The sequence below is a fragment of the Eurosta solidaginis genome, chromosome 5, assembly GCF_040869045.1.
Source record: "Eurosta solidaginis isolate ZX-2024a chromosome 5, ASM4086904v1, whole genome shotgun sequence".
NCBI lineage: Eukaryota > Metazoa > Arthropoda > Insecta > Diptera > Tephritidae > Eurosta > Eurosta solidaginis.
Genome location: NC_090323.1, coordinates 248379575 through 248399827, shown reverse-complemented (window position 1 = coordinate 248399827; position 20253 = coordinate 248379575). Strand labels below are relative to the sequence as shown.

The 20253-nt window shown below is 34.8% G+C and overlaps 1 protein-coding gene across 4 annotated transcripts in view; it reads right to left on the bottom strand.

The window, feature by feature from the left end:
- LOC137253131 (neurobeachin-like protein 1) overlaps positions 1-20253 on the bottom strand; it is a 269267-nt gene that overhangs the window by 197731 nt on the left and 51283 nt on the right. For all 4 annotated transcript variants that reach the window (XR_010953738.1, XM_067789567.1, XM_067789569.1 and 1 more), the window contains 2 exons: positions 9823-9972; positions 9601-9758 (listed from right to left, as the gene is read on the bottom strand). Coding sequence is in view for 3 of the 4 variants with exons in the window: in XM_067789567.1 (XP_067645668.1) it covers positions 9601-9758; positions 9823-9972 (308 nt within the window). In the remaining variant the exon portion in view is untranslated. The remainder of the gene's footprint in view (positions 1-9600; positions 9759-9822; positions 9973-20253) is intronic.

Below are 20253 nucleotides of genomic sequence, written 5' to 3'. Positions count from 1 at the left end.
ATAACCAGTGATACAAAATTCTGATTCAGAACAAGACGTAAAGTACCAAATAAATGCTAGCTCGATAGTTACAAGATTTTCCGTAGTTGAAAAATCGACACTTTGGGTTTTCATATTTAATATTTAACATAACATATATTTGATAAATATCCTATCAATAAAAAAAAAAAATGCTACAAGCCCCTAGGAGCTTCGACTATGAGTATGGATTTTTTCGTTACACTATAGCACATGCACTGAAAGAAATGGTGCTAGTAAAATTAACAAATCTGTTCTGTTGTTCTTGACTTAACGGAGATTCGGTGAAGTTGAGCGAATTATGGTTAATTCGACCGAGTTCTTTGTCAAGCGAACAAATTAGTTTAGTAATTTCAACAGAAGAGAAATTGTCGCTCTTAAGTTAACAAAATTCTGTAAAATTGACAGATTCCTAATCAATCTAAATGTTTTTTCTGTTAACACAACTGATCTTACAGGTCATTTCAACAGCGAACAACAGTCAATTCATGAGCAAATTTCAAAGAGAATTTTACTCTCACTGCGCTCTCTACTTTGTAGTTATGACGATGGTGCCACTTGTTAAAAAAAAAAACACCAAAATAAGAAAACCACCAAATCGAAAAAACACACAAATTGGGAAAACAACAAAAAACTAGTTTTTCATAACACTGCAAAAAATTATGCGATACCGGGACACTTATTTATCTGGTACAATTTTGCAACTTCTCCTCCAAGCGAAATGCAAAGTTGCGCCCTCTTGTTGCAAAAGTGTTGTTTGAACGAACAGGATTTTTTCATAATTTTGCAGACATTTCTCTGCTCAGAAACTGGCAAACTATTGAAAAACTACTTGGAAAGGTTTATTTATATTTTTTTAATCCCTTTATATTAGGTCGGTTGAATGTTTGTCCGCTTCATACAAATCTTGCGATCGATTTTTAAGTAACTTCTCATTGAGCTAGAAATGTGAAACTTTACACATAGGTTAGAACACCATGACAATGCAACAAAAGAAAAAATCCGTTAGGTGGCGCACGGATCGAAATAATTAGATAAGAATTTGAAAATTTTCAAACCAGCTTTTAAGTAACTTCTCTATGGGATAGAGACTTGAAATTTCAAACTTAATTCAGAATTCGATGACAGCCGATGACACGATACAAAAAGATTCGCTAGGGGGCGCACTGGATGAGATATTTAGAAAAATCTTACGAAACGGAGGGAATTTTGGGATTGATTTTTATGTAAGTTCTCATTGAGCTACAAGCGTAAAACTTAACAGATAGGTTAAGACACCGAGAAAATTTAAGAAAAGGAGAAAAAAGCCCGTTAGGTGGCGCACAGATCGAAAAAATTATATAATAATTGAGGTTTTAAGTAACTTTTCGATGAGCTAGAGGCTAAAAATTTAGAGCTTAATTCGGAGGTCGATGACAGCCGATGACACAATACACAAATTTTCGCTAGGGGGCGCACGGATATTTAGAAAAATCAAACGGAACGGAGGGAAATTTGGGATTGATTTTTATGTAAGTTCTCATTGAGCTACAAGCGTAAAACTTAATAAATAGGTTAAGACACCGAGAAAATGTAAGAAAAGGAGAAAAAAGTTCCGTTAGATGGCGCACGGATCGAAAAAATTATATAATAATTGGGGTTTTAAGTAACTTTTCGATAAGCTAGAGGCTAAAAATTTAGAGCTTAATTCAGAGGTCGATGACAGCCGATGACACAATACAAAAAGTTTCGCTAGGGGGCGCACGGATATTTAGAAAAATCAAACGGAACGGAGGGAATTTTGGGATTGATTTTTATGTAAGTTCCCATTGAGCTACAAACGTAAAACTTAATAGATAGGTTAAGACGCCGAGAAAATGTAAGAAAAGGAGAAAAAAGTTCCATTAGATGGGGCACTGATCGAAATATTTAGATAAGAATTCGGAAATTTGGAGTTTTGAGATCGAGTTTTAAGTAAGTTCTCATTGTGCTACAAACATGAAACTCCACAGAATATAAAGGTGGAGCGCAATTGATTGACTAATAATATCTCCTTTCCTACCAACTTTCCAATCCAAATAATGTGAGCTTCACTTATACATTTTTACATCTCACAAATATTTTTGCAATTTCTATGTCAAAATTTTAAAATAAAAGTTTAGCAAAAATATGTCTTTATATAAGGAGAAATTTTTCGCTGATTTTTTGTCCATTTATATAAAAGAAGTGCTTAAAACTTTTTTTATTTTATTTTTGTTTAATAAATTGTTGAGACACACCCAACGTCTATTTACGTTCATTTCAAGTATCAGAAACTGAATTAACTGCAGAAAAAGCTACTGTTCAATTACATAGAAAATGCATTAGCTGATGTAATGGGCGTAAAAATGTGCGTACCTTCAATTTACTCTGTTACAAAGATTTGATTTTTATTTGGTATTTTTTTGGAATTCTAAGCTGTTGCTATGTGTGCAGATATATCCTAGGTAGTTTTTAGAAAGTTTGGCTTATTTTTAATTGCAGCCTTGGCGCAAGACCATGAGATAGAATGGCAAGGGTGAGAGACGGGTGTAATGACGTGCAACTCGATGACTGATATATATACATACATATGTATATAACGTACTCGCTACACACTATAAAGCTAATGATATTTTCTTCACGTTAAGTGACACTGGTAACTCAAAAATTATTTGGAAAACAAACCACCAAGGTAGGGCGTCCAACAGTCAGAGATGAGGGAGCGTTAAATAGAGAGCGGAGAGATTGAGACTTCAAAAAAAGAGATAGAGCCAAAAAAAGAAGGAAATGAACATTTTAAGGCTTATAATTATAAAACATTGAACTTCAAAGCCGCGCATAACTTTCTACACAGTCATCAATGTCATTCACTGAATTTTATAAATTAATCACACCTAAACTAGATATGACAATCAAACTGTCACCAAGTAAATAAAATAATAAATGTTAAAGTTAAGTGTAAATAAATTTTAAACTTGCGAAGCTTTGAGATAAGCTTAATAAATAATCAGCACGATTTAATTTGCTTTAATAATGGAGCGCTATTTTGGTTATGTCTTTAAAGACTCAACATAGTGATGAAAAATTGTGCGCTGCGTTTTGATACTTCGCTGTTGCGCATAAAGTAGGGATGACGATCCTGATATTATAGGATTTTAGATCAGAAATTATTGAAAATAGCGTTGTAGTATCCCTTTGAATAATTTAAAACTGGTACCACAAATATTCCCCTTTTAAGAGCACAAAACAAGCAAGAAAATGAAATTGTATATTAACTTTGTCATGAATCTCAAAATTGTAGGTCTTTAAAGGAGAAAGGATAGACCAGAAGTATACTGAAATGATCAGGATGAAGAGCTGAGTTGATTTAGCCATGTCCATCTGTCCGTTTCAAAGTAAACTAGTCCCTCAATTTTGAGATATCTTGATAAAATTTGGTGAGACATTTGTCGGAGCTGGCCGGATCGGACCACTATAGCATATATTACCCATACAACCGATGTTTGTCATATCTTCCTCAGTTTATCAGATTGAAGTTTCAAACCTCACCAAATGCTTACGTATAGGGCACTCATTGTGGTCAGAAAAATAGGATGAGATCGGTCATATATATAGCATATATCCCTCACAACCGATTGTTCAGGTAAGAAGCTTTTCGTAATTTCTTCCCCATTTTAACTGCTAGAGGCTTCAAATTTCACCAAATGCTTACGTATATAGCATTGAATCGGTGGTGTATATAGTATATCCCCAATACCTATAAACAGTCATTTGTGCCCCCTTTTTAACGGCTAGAAGCTTAAATTGTTGGGATACGCGACTCATGGTCATAGCTATCTCATGCATACCACAAAAAAACGTGAAACTTTGTATCCTCACACAAAGTACCTTTTTTATTTTATATTTATCTTAAAAATCGCTTAGGTATGCACATCTGTTGACTATATACAGTGTACTCTCTCTTAAACGGACACCTAAGAGACTGCCAAATTTGTAAGCTTATGAGAAAAGTATTATTGATGAATGTTTAAACAGTTTTATTTCCAAAACAAGAATACTAATACATACAAATAAGACTGAGTTAGGAGGTTCATAAAGCTTTGTTCATAAATTAAAGAATAAAGTTTTGTGTACAAAATATTCAAAATAATTGTACGGAAAGTTATGTTGTGACGTTTTTTGAACCTATCCAGTCAGCCGGATAATGCACTAAAATCGTCATAATTGAGTCTCACTTGCAATTTCTTTAGCTTTGCTCCTTATAAGTGTGCCTGACAGAGGAATGGTCTTATTTCGAGCCTTCACAAACCATTCGTAGCACAATTTATCAATATTAAGGCCTTTGGGCTTCAGCAGACTCCTTTTTCTCTCCGTGTTGACGTCAGTGTCCCACAAACTTAAAATTTGATCTTTGTTTTTGATAATGCTAGCAGCTTACGTTTTGCTGATCTTAGATTTCTTTGACAACTCTCGTACACTTAGTTTTTCTTTCTTATGAATTTCAATGACATTAACTTTGTCTTTAATACTCAACACTACTTTAGGCATTGCGATTCACGTACGTACACACACAAGAAGATACTAACTACGTGTATGCAATAGGTATATACATTTTTATGTTTTTTACTATATTGGAAACAGGTTCTTCGTATTTAGGGGATTCATGCACGTATTAGTGAATAAGCAACAGCTGTACAAATATGGTAAAGATTAAATGAAAAAAAGTGTTGTAAGCTGTCCCGTTATGGGAAATTAAAAAGCACTTTGGGGTAAAAAGCAAGTATCCGCGTCCTGTTATTGGAGGGTTGTCCCCTCAAAAGGGAAAAACTTAAAAAATGCTTAAGGATTTTTTTGGTACTGAAAAAATTGTCCGTTTATGAGAGGTGTCCGTTAGGAGAGAGTACACTGTATTACATCTATATATATAAAAATGAATGTTTGTATGTATGTCATCGATTAACTCAAAAACTACTGGACCGATTATTATGAAAATTGGTATATATATGTATTTTTCCACGGGGAAGGTTTGTGTAATGAGTACTTTGATATCGGGTGACTAGGGTCTCGAGATATAGGCCAAAACATGAACCCGGGTAACTCCAGGAAGTGTTTGTACAATATGGGTATCAAATGGAAGCTGTTTTTGAGTACTATGACACTGGGTATTTTTCGTACCCCTAGGTGACTAGGGTATCGAGATATAGGCCAAAACGTGGACCCGGGCCCTCCTAGAATGTATTTATACAATATGGATATTAAATGAAAGCTGATGATGAGTACTTTAGTACAGAGTAGTTTTCATACCTATTGGTGACTAGGGTCTCGAGATATAGGCCAAAACGTGGACCCGGGCACCCCTAGAATGTGCTTATACAATATGGATATCAAATGAAAGCTGTTGATGAGTGCTTTAGTACAGGGTAGTTTTCATACCTATTGGTGACTAGGGTCTCGAGATATAGGCAAAAACGTCGACCCGGGCACCCCTAGAATGTGTTTATACAATATGGATATCAAATGAAAGCTGTTGTTGAGTGCTTTAGTACAGGGTAGTTTTCATACCTATTGGTGACTAGGGTCTCGAGATATAAGCCAAAACGTGGACCCGGGTACCCTAGAATGTGTTTATACAACATGAATATCAAATGAAAACTGTTGATGAGTGCTTTAGTACAGGGTAGTTTTCATACAGATTGGTGACTAGGTTCTCGAGATATAGGCCAAAACATGGACCCGGATACCCCTAGAATGTATTTATACAATATGGATATTAAATGAAAGCTGATGATGAGTACTTTAGTACAGAGTAGTTTTCATACCTATTGGTGACTAGGGTCTCGAGATATAGGCCAAAACGTGGACCCGGGCACCCCTAGAATGTGTTTATACAATATGGATATCAAATGAAAGCTGTTGATGAGTGCTTTAGTACAGGGTAGTTTTCATACCTATTGGTGACTAGGGCCTCGAGATATAGGCAAAAACGTGGACCCGGGCACCCCTAGAATGTGTTTATACAATATGGATATCAAATGAAAGCTGTTGTTGAGTGCTTTAGTACAGGGTAGTTTTCATACCTATTGGTAACTAGGGTCTCGAGATATAAGCCAAAACGTGGACCCGGGTACCCTAGAATGTGTTTATACAACATGGATATCAAATGAAAACTGTTGATGAGTGCTTTAGTACAGGGTACTTTTCATACCTATTGGTGACTAGGGTCTCGAGATATAGGCCAAAACGTGGATCCGGGCACCCCTAGAATGTGTTTATACAATATGGATATCAAATGAAAGCTGTTGATGAGTGCTTTAGTACAGGGTAGTTTTCATACAGATTGGTGACTAGGGTCTCGAGATATAGGCCGAAACGTGGACCCGGGTACCCTAGAATGTGTTTATACAACATGGATATCAAATTAAAACTGTTGATGAGTGCTTTAGTACAGGGTACTTTTCATACCTATTGGTGACTAGGGTCTCGAGATATAGGCCAAAACGTGGACCCGGGCACCCCTAGAATGTGTTTATACAATATGGATATCCAATGAAAGCTGTTGATGAGTGCTTTAATACAGGGTAGTTTTCGTACCTATTGGTGACTAGGGTCTCGAGATATAGGCCAAAACATGGACCCGGATACCCCTAGAATGTGTGTGTATTTTGGATATCAAATGAAAGCTGTTGCTGAGAGCTTTTAAGTAATTTTCATTGTGATATTCGATTTAGTCGCATCGACCTGGCAAAACTGATAAATATGCATGCGAAGCCGAAATAAAGACATGAATTAATTATACTCACATACCTATTTACATACGTCCTATTCGATTTGCCTGAAATTTGGTACATAAATTTGCCTATATTAGTATTTACTATGCTTTTTTGCGGGAAGTAGACCAGAGACGGACTGCGACTGGGATTAGGACTGGGACTGAGACTGAGACTCGGAGGGGGACTGGGACTGAGACTCGGAATGGGACTGGAACAAAATACATACCACCCTCTGGGCCTGGCAATAAGATATGAAGAAGAATGAGAAAAACTTGAGAGAAGAGAAAATACAGAAGGAGACTGAGAAAGAGATAGAATGAGACGAAGATGGAGATAGATGAAGCGAAAAATACGGAGGGAGGAGTGAATACAAAGATTAGGAAAAAGTGTAGAGGGGCGAGGGCATAGCTAGACGGAAAAAGCTTATTAAAATGTATGCAGATATACAAAATTTAGGGCAGAACAACGTCTGCCGGGTCTGCTAGTATCTTATACAACCGATTTTTGTTCAGCCCCCTTCATGAAAGGTTTGAGCCAAAGACAGTCCCGTCCTTACTTGTTTTTTCTTAAGTTGATACTAATTTGGATTCTTGCATTGGATATAGGCATTGGAAATTAATAATGAGAGCAATTCGAAAATCAGCGAAAACTTGCGTTTTCAATGGAATGCTGGAATTAGAGATATCACATTTAAATTTTAGCCTCGATTGGTAGCTTACATTGCGCGTCCCAGATTTCTGGCTCGTTTTGTTTTATGTTTTTTTTTTTCATCTCTAGTTTGGACTAGTGCTACCGACAAACTTTGTTCTGCCCGAAATTGGGTTTGTTTAAATTCAAAAAGTGAGTTTCTCTTTTCCTACATTCCCTCTATACCATTCTCGTGTACTTTATCCTCCACTTTTCTTCTTATTAGGATCCGATTCCTTATTCCTATATCTACCTCTCACTACCATTCCCAGACCCAATACCACTCCAACTCTTACTCCTCTCTGTTCCAACCCCGCTCTCATTACACTCTCACTCCCACTCCAACTCTCGCCTTCACTATCACTCCAACACTCACTCTACCTCCCACTTCCTTCCCAACTTCTACATCTACTCCAACTCCCACTGCACTCATATGTGGAATCTCAAATAATTGAGAATTAAAACTGTTCCTTATAGGGGTGCATGGCATCGCCTCTTTATCCAAAGAATTGGTTTCTCAGCCATCCTTGAACCATAACGAACCAAACAAAAAAATATTGACAAAATTGACAAAGAACAACAACATAATGTGGTATACCAAATAATGGGAGCGCGGGAGAAACTTGCAATCAAATATACATTGGAACGACGAAGCGATCGCTAAGTGTACGAATAAACGAACATAGACTAGACGCCAAAAATAGAAAAACAACAACAGCACTATGCGAACATTTGACCAACAAAGGACACACAGCGGACTTCGAAAACGCGAAAATATTAGACGTTGAGGGGAAAGAACAAACACGAGTGACGCTGGAAGCTCTACGAATACAACATCAAATCAATACTGCAATGAATTTTAAAGAAGGCGTCAACAATATTAACTGCGCTTATATGACGGCATTATCAGCCAATGGACGAAGCAGGAAGCATGAATGGAGGCAGTAAATAAAATTTAAAGTTTTGTTTATTTATGTTTAGATGTTAAAGTTTCAATATTATAAATTGAATGTAAGTAGTATGCTAATAACAGAGTGATGTGAGTTGTGTAATTCTAATTAATGTGTTAATGTTTGTTTTGTTTTATGTTATATTTTATGATAAATATACAGTCTCTCTGATGAAGATGAAAAAATGTCATCGAAACGCGTAGGAGCAAAAGATAAATCTTGTGTTTTGTCTTTATTTTATCGGCCGAGAAGATCCAAATAATTAAAAAAAATATATAGAAATCGGTCAAGCCGATTTTGAGTTTAAGCGGGACTAACCCATATCAAATAAGTTTTAAATAAACAGATTAATGCTTTACACTGAGCATGCGCCGAATGTAACATAAAAATAAGCGCTATCACCCATTCCCAACTCAAAATCTCATTACCCACGCCGATGATACGTTTTTTTTTCATATTTATAATTTTTGTTTGCCTAATTAATTTTTTCGATCCAATTGTAACAGCTCATACTCCACTTACTGTTTGATATTTCCAATTTAAATTGAAAGAAAACGTTACGATTTCGCGATTTAATCACAACTCTGAAAGAAATTAGCGCTGTAGCAAAGAAAATAGTGCAAAAACGAGACACTAAAACCAAACACATAAAATACTTATTTTTTACGAATTGGTGTAAATCACAATTCACGTAATTCGAATATATTGTGGCCATTTGAAATTGAAGCGTTAAAATATATTAACGTTATTTTAGTTCGTTGGCTTATTTGCGTCATCATCACTAACAAATGCAACACGCCACACGCCACAGAGCAAGGCAGCTAAAGAAATGTGACGGGCAAAACTGAATAATCATAAATTTATATATAAACATTAAGTGAAAATATTACACTTGTACTTCTTAGTACAAATTATGTTCGTGTTTACGTTTGAATTTCATACATATGTAAGTTAATTGAATCACACATGTGAAAAGGGAAAGAAGCGCATTATACTCAAATCGACACTGCAAAAACCTCGATTATGTCATGGCGAATGTACTACACAATTGGCTGAAGTTGTGTAAAATGCACACATTAAACTGCATTGCATGACTTATTTACCATTTAATAAATGCTGTCCCATTACATACTAACTACCTGCTACTGCGCATGCGCATGCACACATTCACTTACCCCGTAAACCATGGCCCACGTGGTCCGTACAAAAAACGTTTGGCTGTCTTCCAACGCTTCTTTATGTGACTATTTGTAGTTTTTTGTGTTAACGCAGCAGCATTTAGACGTGTCATCTCCTCAACTTGTCGCACTTTCCATGGCATGACAATTTTTTGCTGTAATTGTTATGAAGTTTTTTATATAAAGCATTATGTCGTTAGGTCATTTTGCATTACTTACGTTGAATATGCGACGATTCTCAGCTTGATAAGTACCACGCCGTTTAGATGCCGCTTTACATGCCTCATAACACTCGGCCCAATAGCGATTGATGGGCTCCCAAAGGTTAAGTTCGATTTCACGTTGATAGGCATCATGCAATGGTTTGACCTGAAAAAAAAAAAAAATATCAAGTCGTTAAATAGTTTTAATGGGTGGGTAAAGTGGTAGGAGTATTTGGATCTAAATTTTTTTCAGATTGAGGTCGCCTTTATTTGTTATCTGTTTATATCTAGACTAATATAGGCACTATCGTAATCTTAAGGACAATACCCTTGAATTTTAATTTCAAACACGAAGGATTTCCATTCCTTTTATATCCTACGCCTTTATTCCTGTTGAAACCGCAACAACACTTCCCAGAAGGGGCTTAGAATATTCTCGAATTAAACCCAATGTCATAAGAGGAGACATAAATCCCAGGCCCGCAGTTCCGAAGGTTCAAAAAATCATTACCCGGGCAATGGGCTAGTACCAGAAGGTGATAGTACCATAGCGTTTTTGGCTCATATCCGGCAAAGAACCCGCCGCCCTTCTTCTTTTTTTCAGACTCCATGTCCATCTTTTTTTATTACATATTTTTTAATACTCTTTTTATTTCTTCTGATTTGGTTTATGTGCATTCTCTCCATTTCAATAATCATAGTTTCTTCGACTTTTTCTAGCTCTAATTTTATTCGTTCTGACTTGGTTTATGTGCACTTATTGAGTCCGTTTCTTGTTATAGTATCGTGTTCGTAACTTTTATTCCCTTTTCTTTTCCTTCTCCATCTCCGTATTGTTCTGTCGCTAAGTCCGTGTCTTAGTATAAAGGTGTGGTCATAACTCCCACTCCGTTTTCCTTCTCCGTTTCAAACCTAATTTCATCTGTGTTTCTTTATCTACTTGTAATCATTTCGGATTTCGCCCTACCGCGAGCAAAGGTATTGAGGCTTTCGGCAGTGTGCCGCATGATATACCCTCCGAGATATTTATGCCGTGCCTCTCTTCCAATTTGCGTCGTGCTCCTTTTAATGTCCCCTTAAAATTGGCTGGACGGGACCTACATGTTTTATGCAGACTCCAAACGGCATCTGCAGGGCACATAAATTTTTACTGAGAATCCTTTCATGGCAGAAATATTCTCGTTGCTAAATCTCTAACGAGGGGCGACCCGATTGGAAATTTTTTTTTGTAATTGAAAAAATATTTTTCTAAATTTTTGATGTTATTTTGCCCGGGAGTTGAACCCGCGACCCTCGTTGTGGTGGGCGGAACACGCTAACACCGCATCACGGCGGCCGTTTGAGGTAGATTCTGCCACTAATTTCAGCAAAAAAACCTATCTCTGCTGCAATTCAGATGTCTTCAGGTGGAGAATGGAATATTCTATTCAAACTAGGAACTGACAACCATACTTAAAAATATAGGCCCCGGTGTCAAACAAAAAGGAAATTATGAGGGCATGGTAGAATTTATAAAAGCCAAAAAAAAAAAAAAAAAAACCTTGAAAATTGGGGAAAATTTCTTAACATGAAAAATTCGAAGCCCTTTTTTTGATAACGTTGTTGGAAAGTCTGTTCCTAGAACTAGGCCTAAAGTACCAAATAAGAGCTAGTGTGATAATAGCTAGATTTTCACTAGTTCGGAACTTTAGAAAAGGTAATGCTGCCGAGACAATTTCCACCACCCAGGATATCGCTATGTTAAATGCGCCTCTCTTAGGCTCAAATATCACAAACACAACGCCAAATGAAGTGAAGAGTATTGGGGTTACACTGCTACAACAACAACAACAACAACAAGAGTAACCTATTCCAAAGAAATCCATCTAAGTCTGCTACAGAAATTTGCCGCGCTGATCATACTCTGGCTAGACTGTCTTTCCAGAGTCAGTAATCGGTTTAATCGGTTCAATCGTGTTCAACTTGATTGGGAAATGACTAGGGTGGTTTTCACTTCCAAAGTTGATAAAACATAGAAACAAGGAATTTACAACAAAAATTGGCACAGAAGATGGCACAACACCGAAGCCGATTTATCTCCGAACCAAATTTGGTGCTTTCGCAAGCACTTTCGTCTCTCCTAAGTTGAATTAAATGCGGGACTCAAATTGAGGACTTAAGCTGGCTTGATTGCCTTAGTGATTGCGAAATAATGGTAAGAAAAAGTGGACGCTGTGTCCAGAATTCTCGCACACAATACGTTGCAGCAATTGATGTATATTAATTTTGAGAAAAACCGGCTAAGCTGTTGTGCCAGCTTTAGTGCTATTTTTCCTTCTCAATTTCAACCTATAGATCATTGGAGAGGTGGATAACAAGCGATATGTTATAAGATATTTGTTTAAATTATTGTGTGGTATCAAAGTTGGCGGCCACCGTGGTTTGATGGTAGCGTGCTCCGCCTACCACACCGTATGCCCTGGGTTCACACCCCGGGAAAAGCAACATCAACATTTTAGAAACAAGTTTTTTCAATTAGAAGAACATTTTTCTAAGTGGGGTCGCCCCTCGGCAGCGTTTGGCAAGCACTCCGAGTATATTTCTGCCATGAAAAGCTCTCAGTGAAAACTCATCTGCCTTGCAGATGCCGTTCGGAGTCGGCATAAAACATGTAGGTCCCGTCCGGCAAATTTGTAGGGAAAATCAAGGGGAGCACGACGCAAATCGAAAGAGAAGCTCGGCCTAAAATCTCTTCGGAGGTTATCGCGCCTTACATTTATCTATTTTATCAAAGTACTACATATGTAAGTACGTAGAATTGTAATGAAGTTACAGAATTTATGACCATTTAAAGCGTGTCAGACATTATGTGGTATTTTATAAAGGCGTGCCTTATACCATACACAAATACATTGACATATTTCTTGTTAGCTGAAGTTGACAAAATGCAATTTTTTTATTTTGTAAACCATTGTTGGTTACCTACACAAAAAATTCGCCGCATCTTTATTGTCGTATTATGCTAATTGTGACAATGATCTACGCTGATTTTTAGTGAGACCACAGACAGGAACAACAAATTGTAAGCGAGTTGCAGCAAAGCGCGAGTCAAGTGAATCATTTGACACAAAAATGATGCTCAACAAGTGGAATACATTTTTAATGCTATTATGTCATTACTAAGTCAAAACAACAACAATAAGCCAACATAATTGCAGTTATAACTAGCGGAGCGACTGTAGTTAAAAAAAGTAGTAAATAAAATAAAAAACCTACACGAGTTTGCGCGCATGCGCAGACAAATATTCAAACTTATGAAATAATATGAAATATGCTACTATGTATGTAATTATGTATATTTATATAAAAATTTGCAATATATGGTGCATTTCATGCCAACTCTTTTTAAAGATGAATTTTGCTTCAAACTAGTTTCTATGAGTTTTTTGAAATTTTTTTTTTCAAGTCCAGAGCTGCTCAACCCCTATACACTTGTAGCACTTTTGTTTTTGTTTTGCCCTGAATCATAGGCACAGATTCAAATTCACACTTTGAATATAAAAAAAAAAGTTCATAACACTCCCATATGCCCCACATATAATTTCGAATCATATGAAAATGCATGAATTTCTTATGAAAGTGCCAAGAAAAAGCACTCCCGTATGAAGGTCAGGCACTTATGTATGTATGATAAAAAAATTTACCCTAACAATTTGACAATTAAAAATTATTCAAAAACATTATAGCACTGAAAAAATTTGTAATCAAGCTTGATTCATAAATACAATTAAAATAGATAATTGACCGCGGAGCTGAAACATATGGGGCATATGACCAAAAAATGTAAGCAAAACTGTACCAAAACGAGGAGTCTATTCTAACTTCATATGATATTAGTTAATTACCCTCAAGGGAAGTCAGTAACTAGTGATACAAAACTCTGGTTCAAAACTAGACCTAGATTACCAAATAAGTATTAGTTCGTTAAAAGCTAGATTTTCAGTTATAATTCGACAAAAAAACTGCTACCAACTTTAACGAGCTGCGGCTACATATGAGTATGCCTCTTTCTCAACACTATTCCACGAGTACCTACATAACTGTCTAAAAAGTACAAAAAAAAAATTGTATATACATAGTTAGGTACTAGTGAAAAGTTTGCGAGCAGCGGGGACAATTTTCATCGCCTAGGTCATCGCCATGTTAAATTCGCCAGTTGAAAATATGTAAAAGGGATAGATGGCTAGTGGTTCAGAATGCAGTAGAAATGCACTTATTTTGAACTAGAGATTCTCCTTACATGGTAGTTTCTGTGACTTTTTTTTCAATTCGGTATATTATTTTTCTTGGTTATGAGACATTTTTTTACTGGGTGTGAAAGGAACCGTAAAGTAATCATGCCTATCATTTAAGCTGCAGACATTGGTGCTTTATCGGTAACCGTATCGGTAACCTTATAACAGCTGATTCGACCAACCTTATGAGAATCAATGCAATCGATTATTGGTGCCGCTAAAGTCGTAACCGTATCGTAGCCAACCAATTGGTTTTTGGTTTACCGTCGTAACGATAAACAGCTGATTACGTTAGGGATACGACTACAGCGATACGACATACGGCACCAATGACTCCCGCTTTACTTGTTAAACATTTTATTAAATTCAAATGGTATTTCAGTACCTCAGTAATCTCTGTTGCTAATATATGTATGTAAATTTGAACACACATTTAAAACAAACCACGCGGAGCCCTCTAATTAAGCATTTCAAAAGTTTTCAAATTCAATTCGCTACTTTCAGAATTAAAGTTATTGGCTCTTGCATGTTGCTGATATAACTATTGACGTAATTTTTGAAGCAAATATTTTGTAACTTGAAACCAAATATTCAACTTTTTCCGACCTCAAGCAATTAAATTTTTTTAAATATATTTTTTTAAATACAGAAAGAGTTTCAGTGCACATACAATTTTGTACATGCATTGTGATTCGCACTTCCATATAAAAAAATTTGAGCAACACTGTTCAACTCAATCCGATGATGGGAATTTATGAGGATCTTGGGATTTTTTATTTAGTTTATTGGAAAATCCATTGGTAGAATGAATTGACATGGAACACTCCACATATACCAACAAATATTTTGGTATTTACAAGCACTGAATATGCTGGCGGAAAATTGTATGTTGAAAGGGTTAAATAGATTCTGCGATAGCGACAAAAAAGACAAAGCAAAACAAAAAGTCAACAACATAAAAGCACAAGAATCACACAAATGAATCTTTATTTAATTCCGATTTCAACAATGCCACAATAACAACAACAATACAAATGGCACGTGGTTAAACAAATGCAAACGCAAATAAATTATATAAGTAAAAATCAGATATGAGATGATGGCAGCAAGCAATGCATACCAACCAAATGACGTTTCGCCTCAAGTCATTTCAATTTATCTTAACATCTTACATTTAGCTAATGTGCGCTTTGTTCAAGAGAAAAAGGCAATGCAAAAGTAGGCAAACAAAAAACATGGAAAAAATGGAAACTGACTAAAGTTCAAGTTTAGCGATGAGGAAATAACAACACTACTGGCAGGCGAAAATGACTTTCACGAATTTTGTTATTAGGAAAACAATGTGATGTGATGTCAAATGTGGTTATGGTAGTTTATGTTGACGGAGTTTCTAATATACGAGCTTTTAGTACAAGGCCTGGAACTCCTAAGCCGCTCCAGAAGCAATTCGTGTTTTCTTTTCTAGAAAAACAGTTCACAAAAAAAAAAAACAAATTAAAGAAAACGATTTCTAAATTTTCAAAAAAAAAAAAAAACCGGAAAAACAGAAATTAATAAAGTGAAAGGGAAAGAGAAAGGACAAAGCAAAATAAACGCAGAAACAAAAAGAAAAACCAAAATAAAGGAAAAGGAAAAAGGATGAAAGAAGTCTGCCGTGATCATCAAATCGATATTTCTTTAAAATAATAACTTGGGCCCGTAAGTTATGGTAAATTAAATAAATGCAAGGCGCGGTAACCTCCGAAGAGATTTTAGGCCGAACTTCCTTTCCAAATGGCGTCGTTCAAACTCAAAATGAAGCTGATAAAGGAAAAGAAATGGAAAAAGGGGAAATAAAAGTAAAAAGAAAGCGACAAATATGGAAACGATAGATAAACAGGAAAAGAAAAAAGAAAAAAATTAAAAAGGAAAAGGAAAACAAGGGAACTTAAAAATAAAAAACTCAAGAAAACAAGAAAAATGACGTAACTCTTTTTTTCTGTTGTTCTCAAACTTTTTTTATAAATAAATAAAAGAGGACGAAATAAATAAAAATAGAAAAAAATGAAAAGGAAAGGTCAAAATAAAAGGGGAAAAAGATGGAAAAAGGAAAATAAAAGGGAAAAAATAAGAGAAAGGCCAAAACAAAATGAAAAATCGAGATAAAATAAAAATAGAAAGAAAAATTAATATAGAAAAATAAAATAGAATAAAAAAATAAAAATAAAAAGCACAACAAAAATAAAAATGAAAAGGCACAGAAAAATAGAAAAAAAGTGAAAAGTTAGGAGTAAAATTTTACAAAAAATTAATGATTAAAAAAATATTTTAAATAAAAACATTAAAAACAGAAAAGAAAATTAAAAATAAAAAAATTAAAATAGAAATAGAAAAAAATAACGAAAGAGAAAAGTAAGAAAAATTCAAAGACATATAAACAGAAAAAGATAAAGATTAAGATTAAGAAAAAGAATAAATAAAATAAAAAGAAAATGGAAAATAAAAAGAAAAGAAAAGAAAAGAAAAAAGGAGAAATAAAAAGTAATGTATAAAGCGAAAGAAAAAGGAGTATATAATATATAACATAAAATATAAAAATGAAAATAGAGCTGAAAGACAAATAACAAAAAAAAAAAATTACAACAAGTATTAAGAAAAATTACTGAAAGGGAGCAATGAAAAGAAAAAGGAAAATAAAAGGAAAAAGGACAAAAGTAAAAGAAGCACAGAAAAGAAACAGAAAAATAAAAAGAAAAAGAAACGCGAAAACAAAAAGAAAAAGAAAAAAGGAATGGACAAAATAGAAAAAGGAAAAGAGAGCAAAAAAAGGAGAAGGAAAATTTAAAAGAAAATTTTAAGAAAAGGAAAATGACAGAGAAAAAGGAGAAAACAAAGTAAATTTTAAATTAAAATGAAAAGAAAAATAAAAACAAGAGGAAGTCAAAATAAAAAGAAAGAGAAAAGGAAAACGAGAAACAAAAAGGATAGAAAAATTAAAAAATTAAAATTCTGCATAATTTGAGATCATTGCGGGATTGTTTTCTTTATCCATTCGTATTGTAACCAGATTGTTTCAGAAAATTTCGGCTAGCTCCGTGGCATTTCGGGATTACTTCTGAGAGCGTTTCACAACCATTACGAAGCTATTTGCTGGTTTCGGGTTTATTTCACGACTATCTTTGGATAAATTTGGGATTATATCGGGGTCGCCATTGGATCATTTCAAAACTAATGTATTTTTTTTGTGACCAATTAGCACTATCCCGGGATTATGTTCGAATAAATTTGGGATAGGGTTTTCTTCAGATAATATTGAGATTATTGTTATATTTGATGATCAATTAGAAACTATTTCGGGAATTTTTTCGAGAGCATTACGAGTATGTTTTAAGGAATATATCCAGCTTATTTTTCGTTGCTTTATGGATCTTTTCGGTACTACTTTGGGATTGTGTTCGTGATTAGTACGAAGTTCTTTTTGGAACCGTTTCGGGACTATTTTGGACCACTTTAATCTCATTTTGGAATCATCATCGTTGAGGGACATTTTTAAGATCATCTCGGAATTGTGTTTCAATCGTTTTGGGGCTTTTCTCGGATGAATACGGTTTGTTGTCGGATCATTTTGGTAGAAGTACCACGGTATAATTTCGGAATACTTTTCGGCATGTTTTCGTGAATATAGGTCCCGTCCCGCCAATTTGCAGGAAGAATTGAAAATGAGCACGACGCAAATCGGACGGCAACTAGGCCTTAATCTCCTCGGAGGTATATCGCGCCTTATATTTATTTGTTTATTTATCCATTAAATCTTAATTTAATGGACTAGTTGGCGGTCTAACAGAAGGACAGGGTTAAATTGAACTCTTGCATCTGATCTTTTTGGCATACTTCTTGATACGTCTATATCTTGTTTTGTACTCATATTAACACATAACGGTAAAATTTTAAAAACTCCTTGGATAAAAAAGTAAAATTTCGGAAGATATTTAGGTCAGCTACTTGCTCTAAATTTAACTTAAATACATTTTCAAATATTGCAAGTAGACGCAAGTAGACTCAAAGGAAATGTGAAGAAATTTATAAAGGCAGTTCAGCGTTTTGTACATTTAATATTGAAGACGTTGCTATAGCTTCGCATTGTGAACAATTTTTTTAATTTTTAAATCTTTTTTCACATTTTGTGTTGTATTGACAGTTGCTGATTTACTATTCAATGTTGAAAAAATAAGCTATGGTTTTTGATGTTGCGTATTTGCCATGAGTTTGCAAATACAATGATGCTAAATCATTTGCATAAAATCCTAAACTCACCTATAGTGAATTAGTAAAAGCATATGATGTAACTTAATAACAGTTAAATCGTTTAAATGGTTAAGTATGCATTACAAATATGCTAAACATGAATTATTATACTCTGCTTTCATTCATGTTTAGCGAGCTGACTAAATAAACGTCTATACGGTAGTTAAAATAAAAAACCAAATGCGACACAATTGCTTTGAACAAAACACCAACAACAAGTAATAAATGTAAAAGAAAATGTGGAAAATTTGTGACGCTTTTTGTTAACAAATTATTCAATGTCAGGCAACATAAAACTTTAAAAGCCGTAACCTGTATGTAGAAAGCATAAAGCAAAGCAAACGCTGATTTTGAATAATATTATATCTGTATATTTGTGAAGTTCAGTTCCGCCTTTTTGCAGCGCAACATATGAGTTCCCATATTAATTTGTTGTGATTATACCATGAAATTAATAAATGCATTTTAAAATGAAGGAAAAAGTAGTGGAAGAAATAGTACAACGAAAAAAGTGATGAATGGGAAATATTTTAAAAATCATGCGAAAAGCAAACAAATTTAATGCAAAAAAAAAAAATTGATAGCCAAAAATCATGAAGGAATACTTTTTTGCAATACATTTGTTTGGTGCCATGTGATATCATGAAGTGGTTTCAAATGCATAAATATGTACAAATTCACTCAAGCGCAAGTTCATGCCTTCAATTTAACATTAAAATATGACTTAAAAGGAGATTAAATCGTGGTTGAGTAGACGCCAACACAACAATCGCTGCAATCCTCTGAAGGCACCTGTAGAAAACAAAAGACTCAAGTCGTGATTTTATTAAATGAACTTAGTAGCCAATTAGTTTTGGATATGATATTGCAATTGTATTTGTTGATGAACAATGTGTGATAGATTTATGTATTTAGACACTAAAGTTTCATTAGACATAACACATACTAAATCCAACAGTTGACTGACAAATTATATCATATTGGTTTAAGTCATGTTATATCTTGTGATGGTATAGTCCCGGTATTATAAAACGAAAATTCATATCATATCACGGATAGCAACGTCAGATCATGACTTATTATATCACAACAACTACTATGACAGCATGTCAAGAAAGATACTAATTTTGACAAATCATATCTTGTGATAAACTCAAATTATTATATAATGTCATATCATATCAGAAAGCGTAAGTAACGGAATAAAGCAGTTAGTACCAGGTAAAATTATTGGTTACTCACGTCAGCTTGTTATCAACTTATGTATCAACTTATGTATATGCTTAATATATAGCTGTCTCCAGTGTATAAGTGTATAAGTGTAAGCTGATAACCAGGGTCACGTAAATACCTTTCATTTGCTGGCTTAGATTTTCTAACAGCAGTCATACATCGAATATCACGTCATAGATGCATTCAGATCAGATTTAATGATATGACACAAAATATGGTATCACGTCATATCATAATAGAACAGTTTAATGCCGGATGAAAGCAGTTTGTATCATGTCGACAGTACAATAAATTAAGCTTCTCACCCGCCGTGGTGTAATGGTAACATGCCCTGCCTACTGCACCGAAGATCCTGGGTTATCGCCCCTTATATTTTTTTATCTAACGGACCAAAACAACTTGAATCATATCGTATTAAATCAAAACGCATCGCATCACATCAAGCCAAATCGCATCACATCACATCAAGCCACATCGCAATGCATCACGTTAAGCCAAATCATATCACATCCAATCAAACTGTATCACATGGAAAATCAATGAATATCAAATCGCATCAAATCACAAAATATCACCAAAAATGATAAAATAACTTAAAACCTCTTAACCGAGGTCCTAGTAGGAATAAACAATATATCGCCTGCCATCTTCAACAA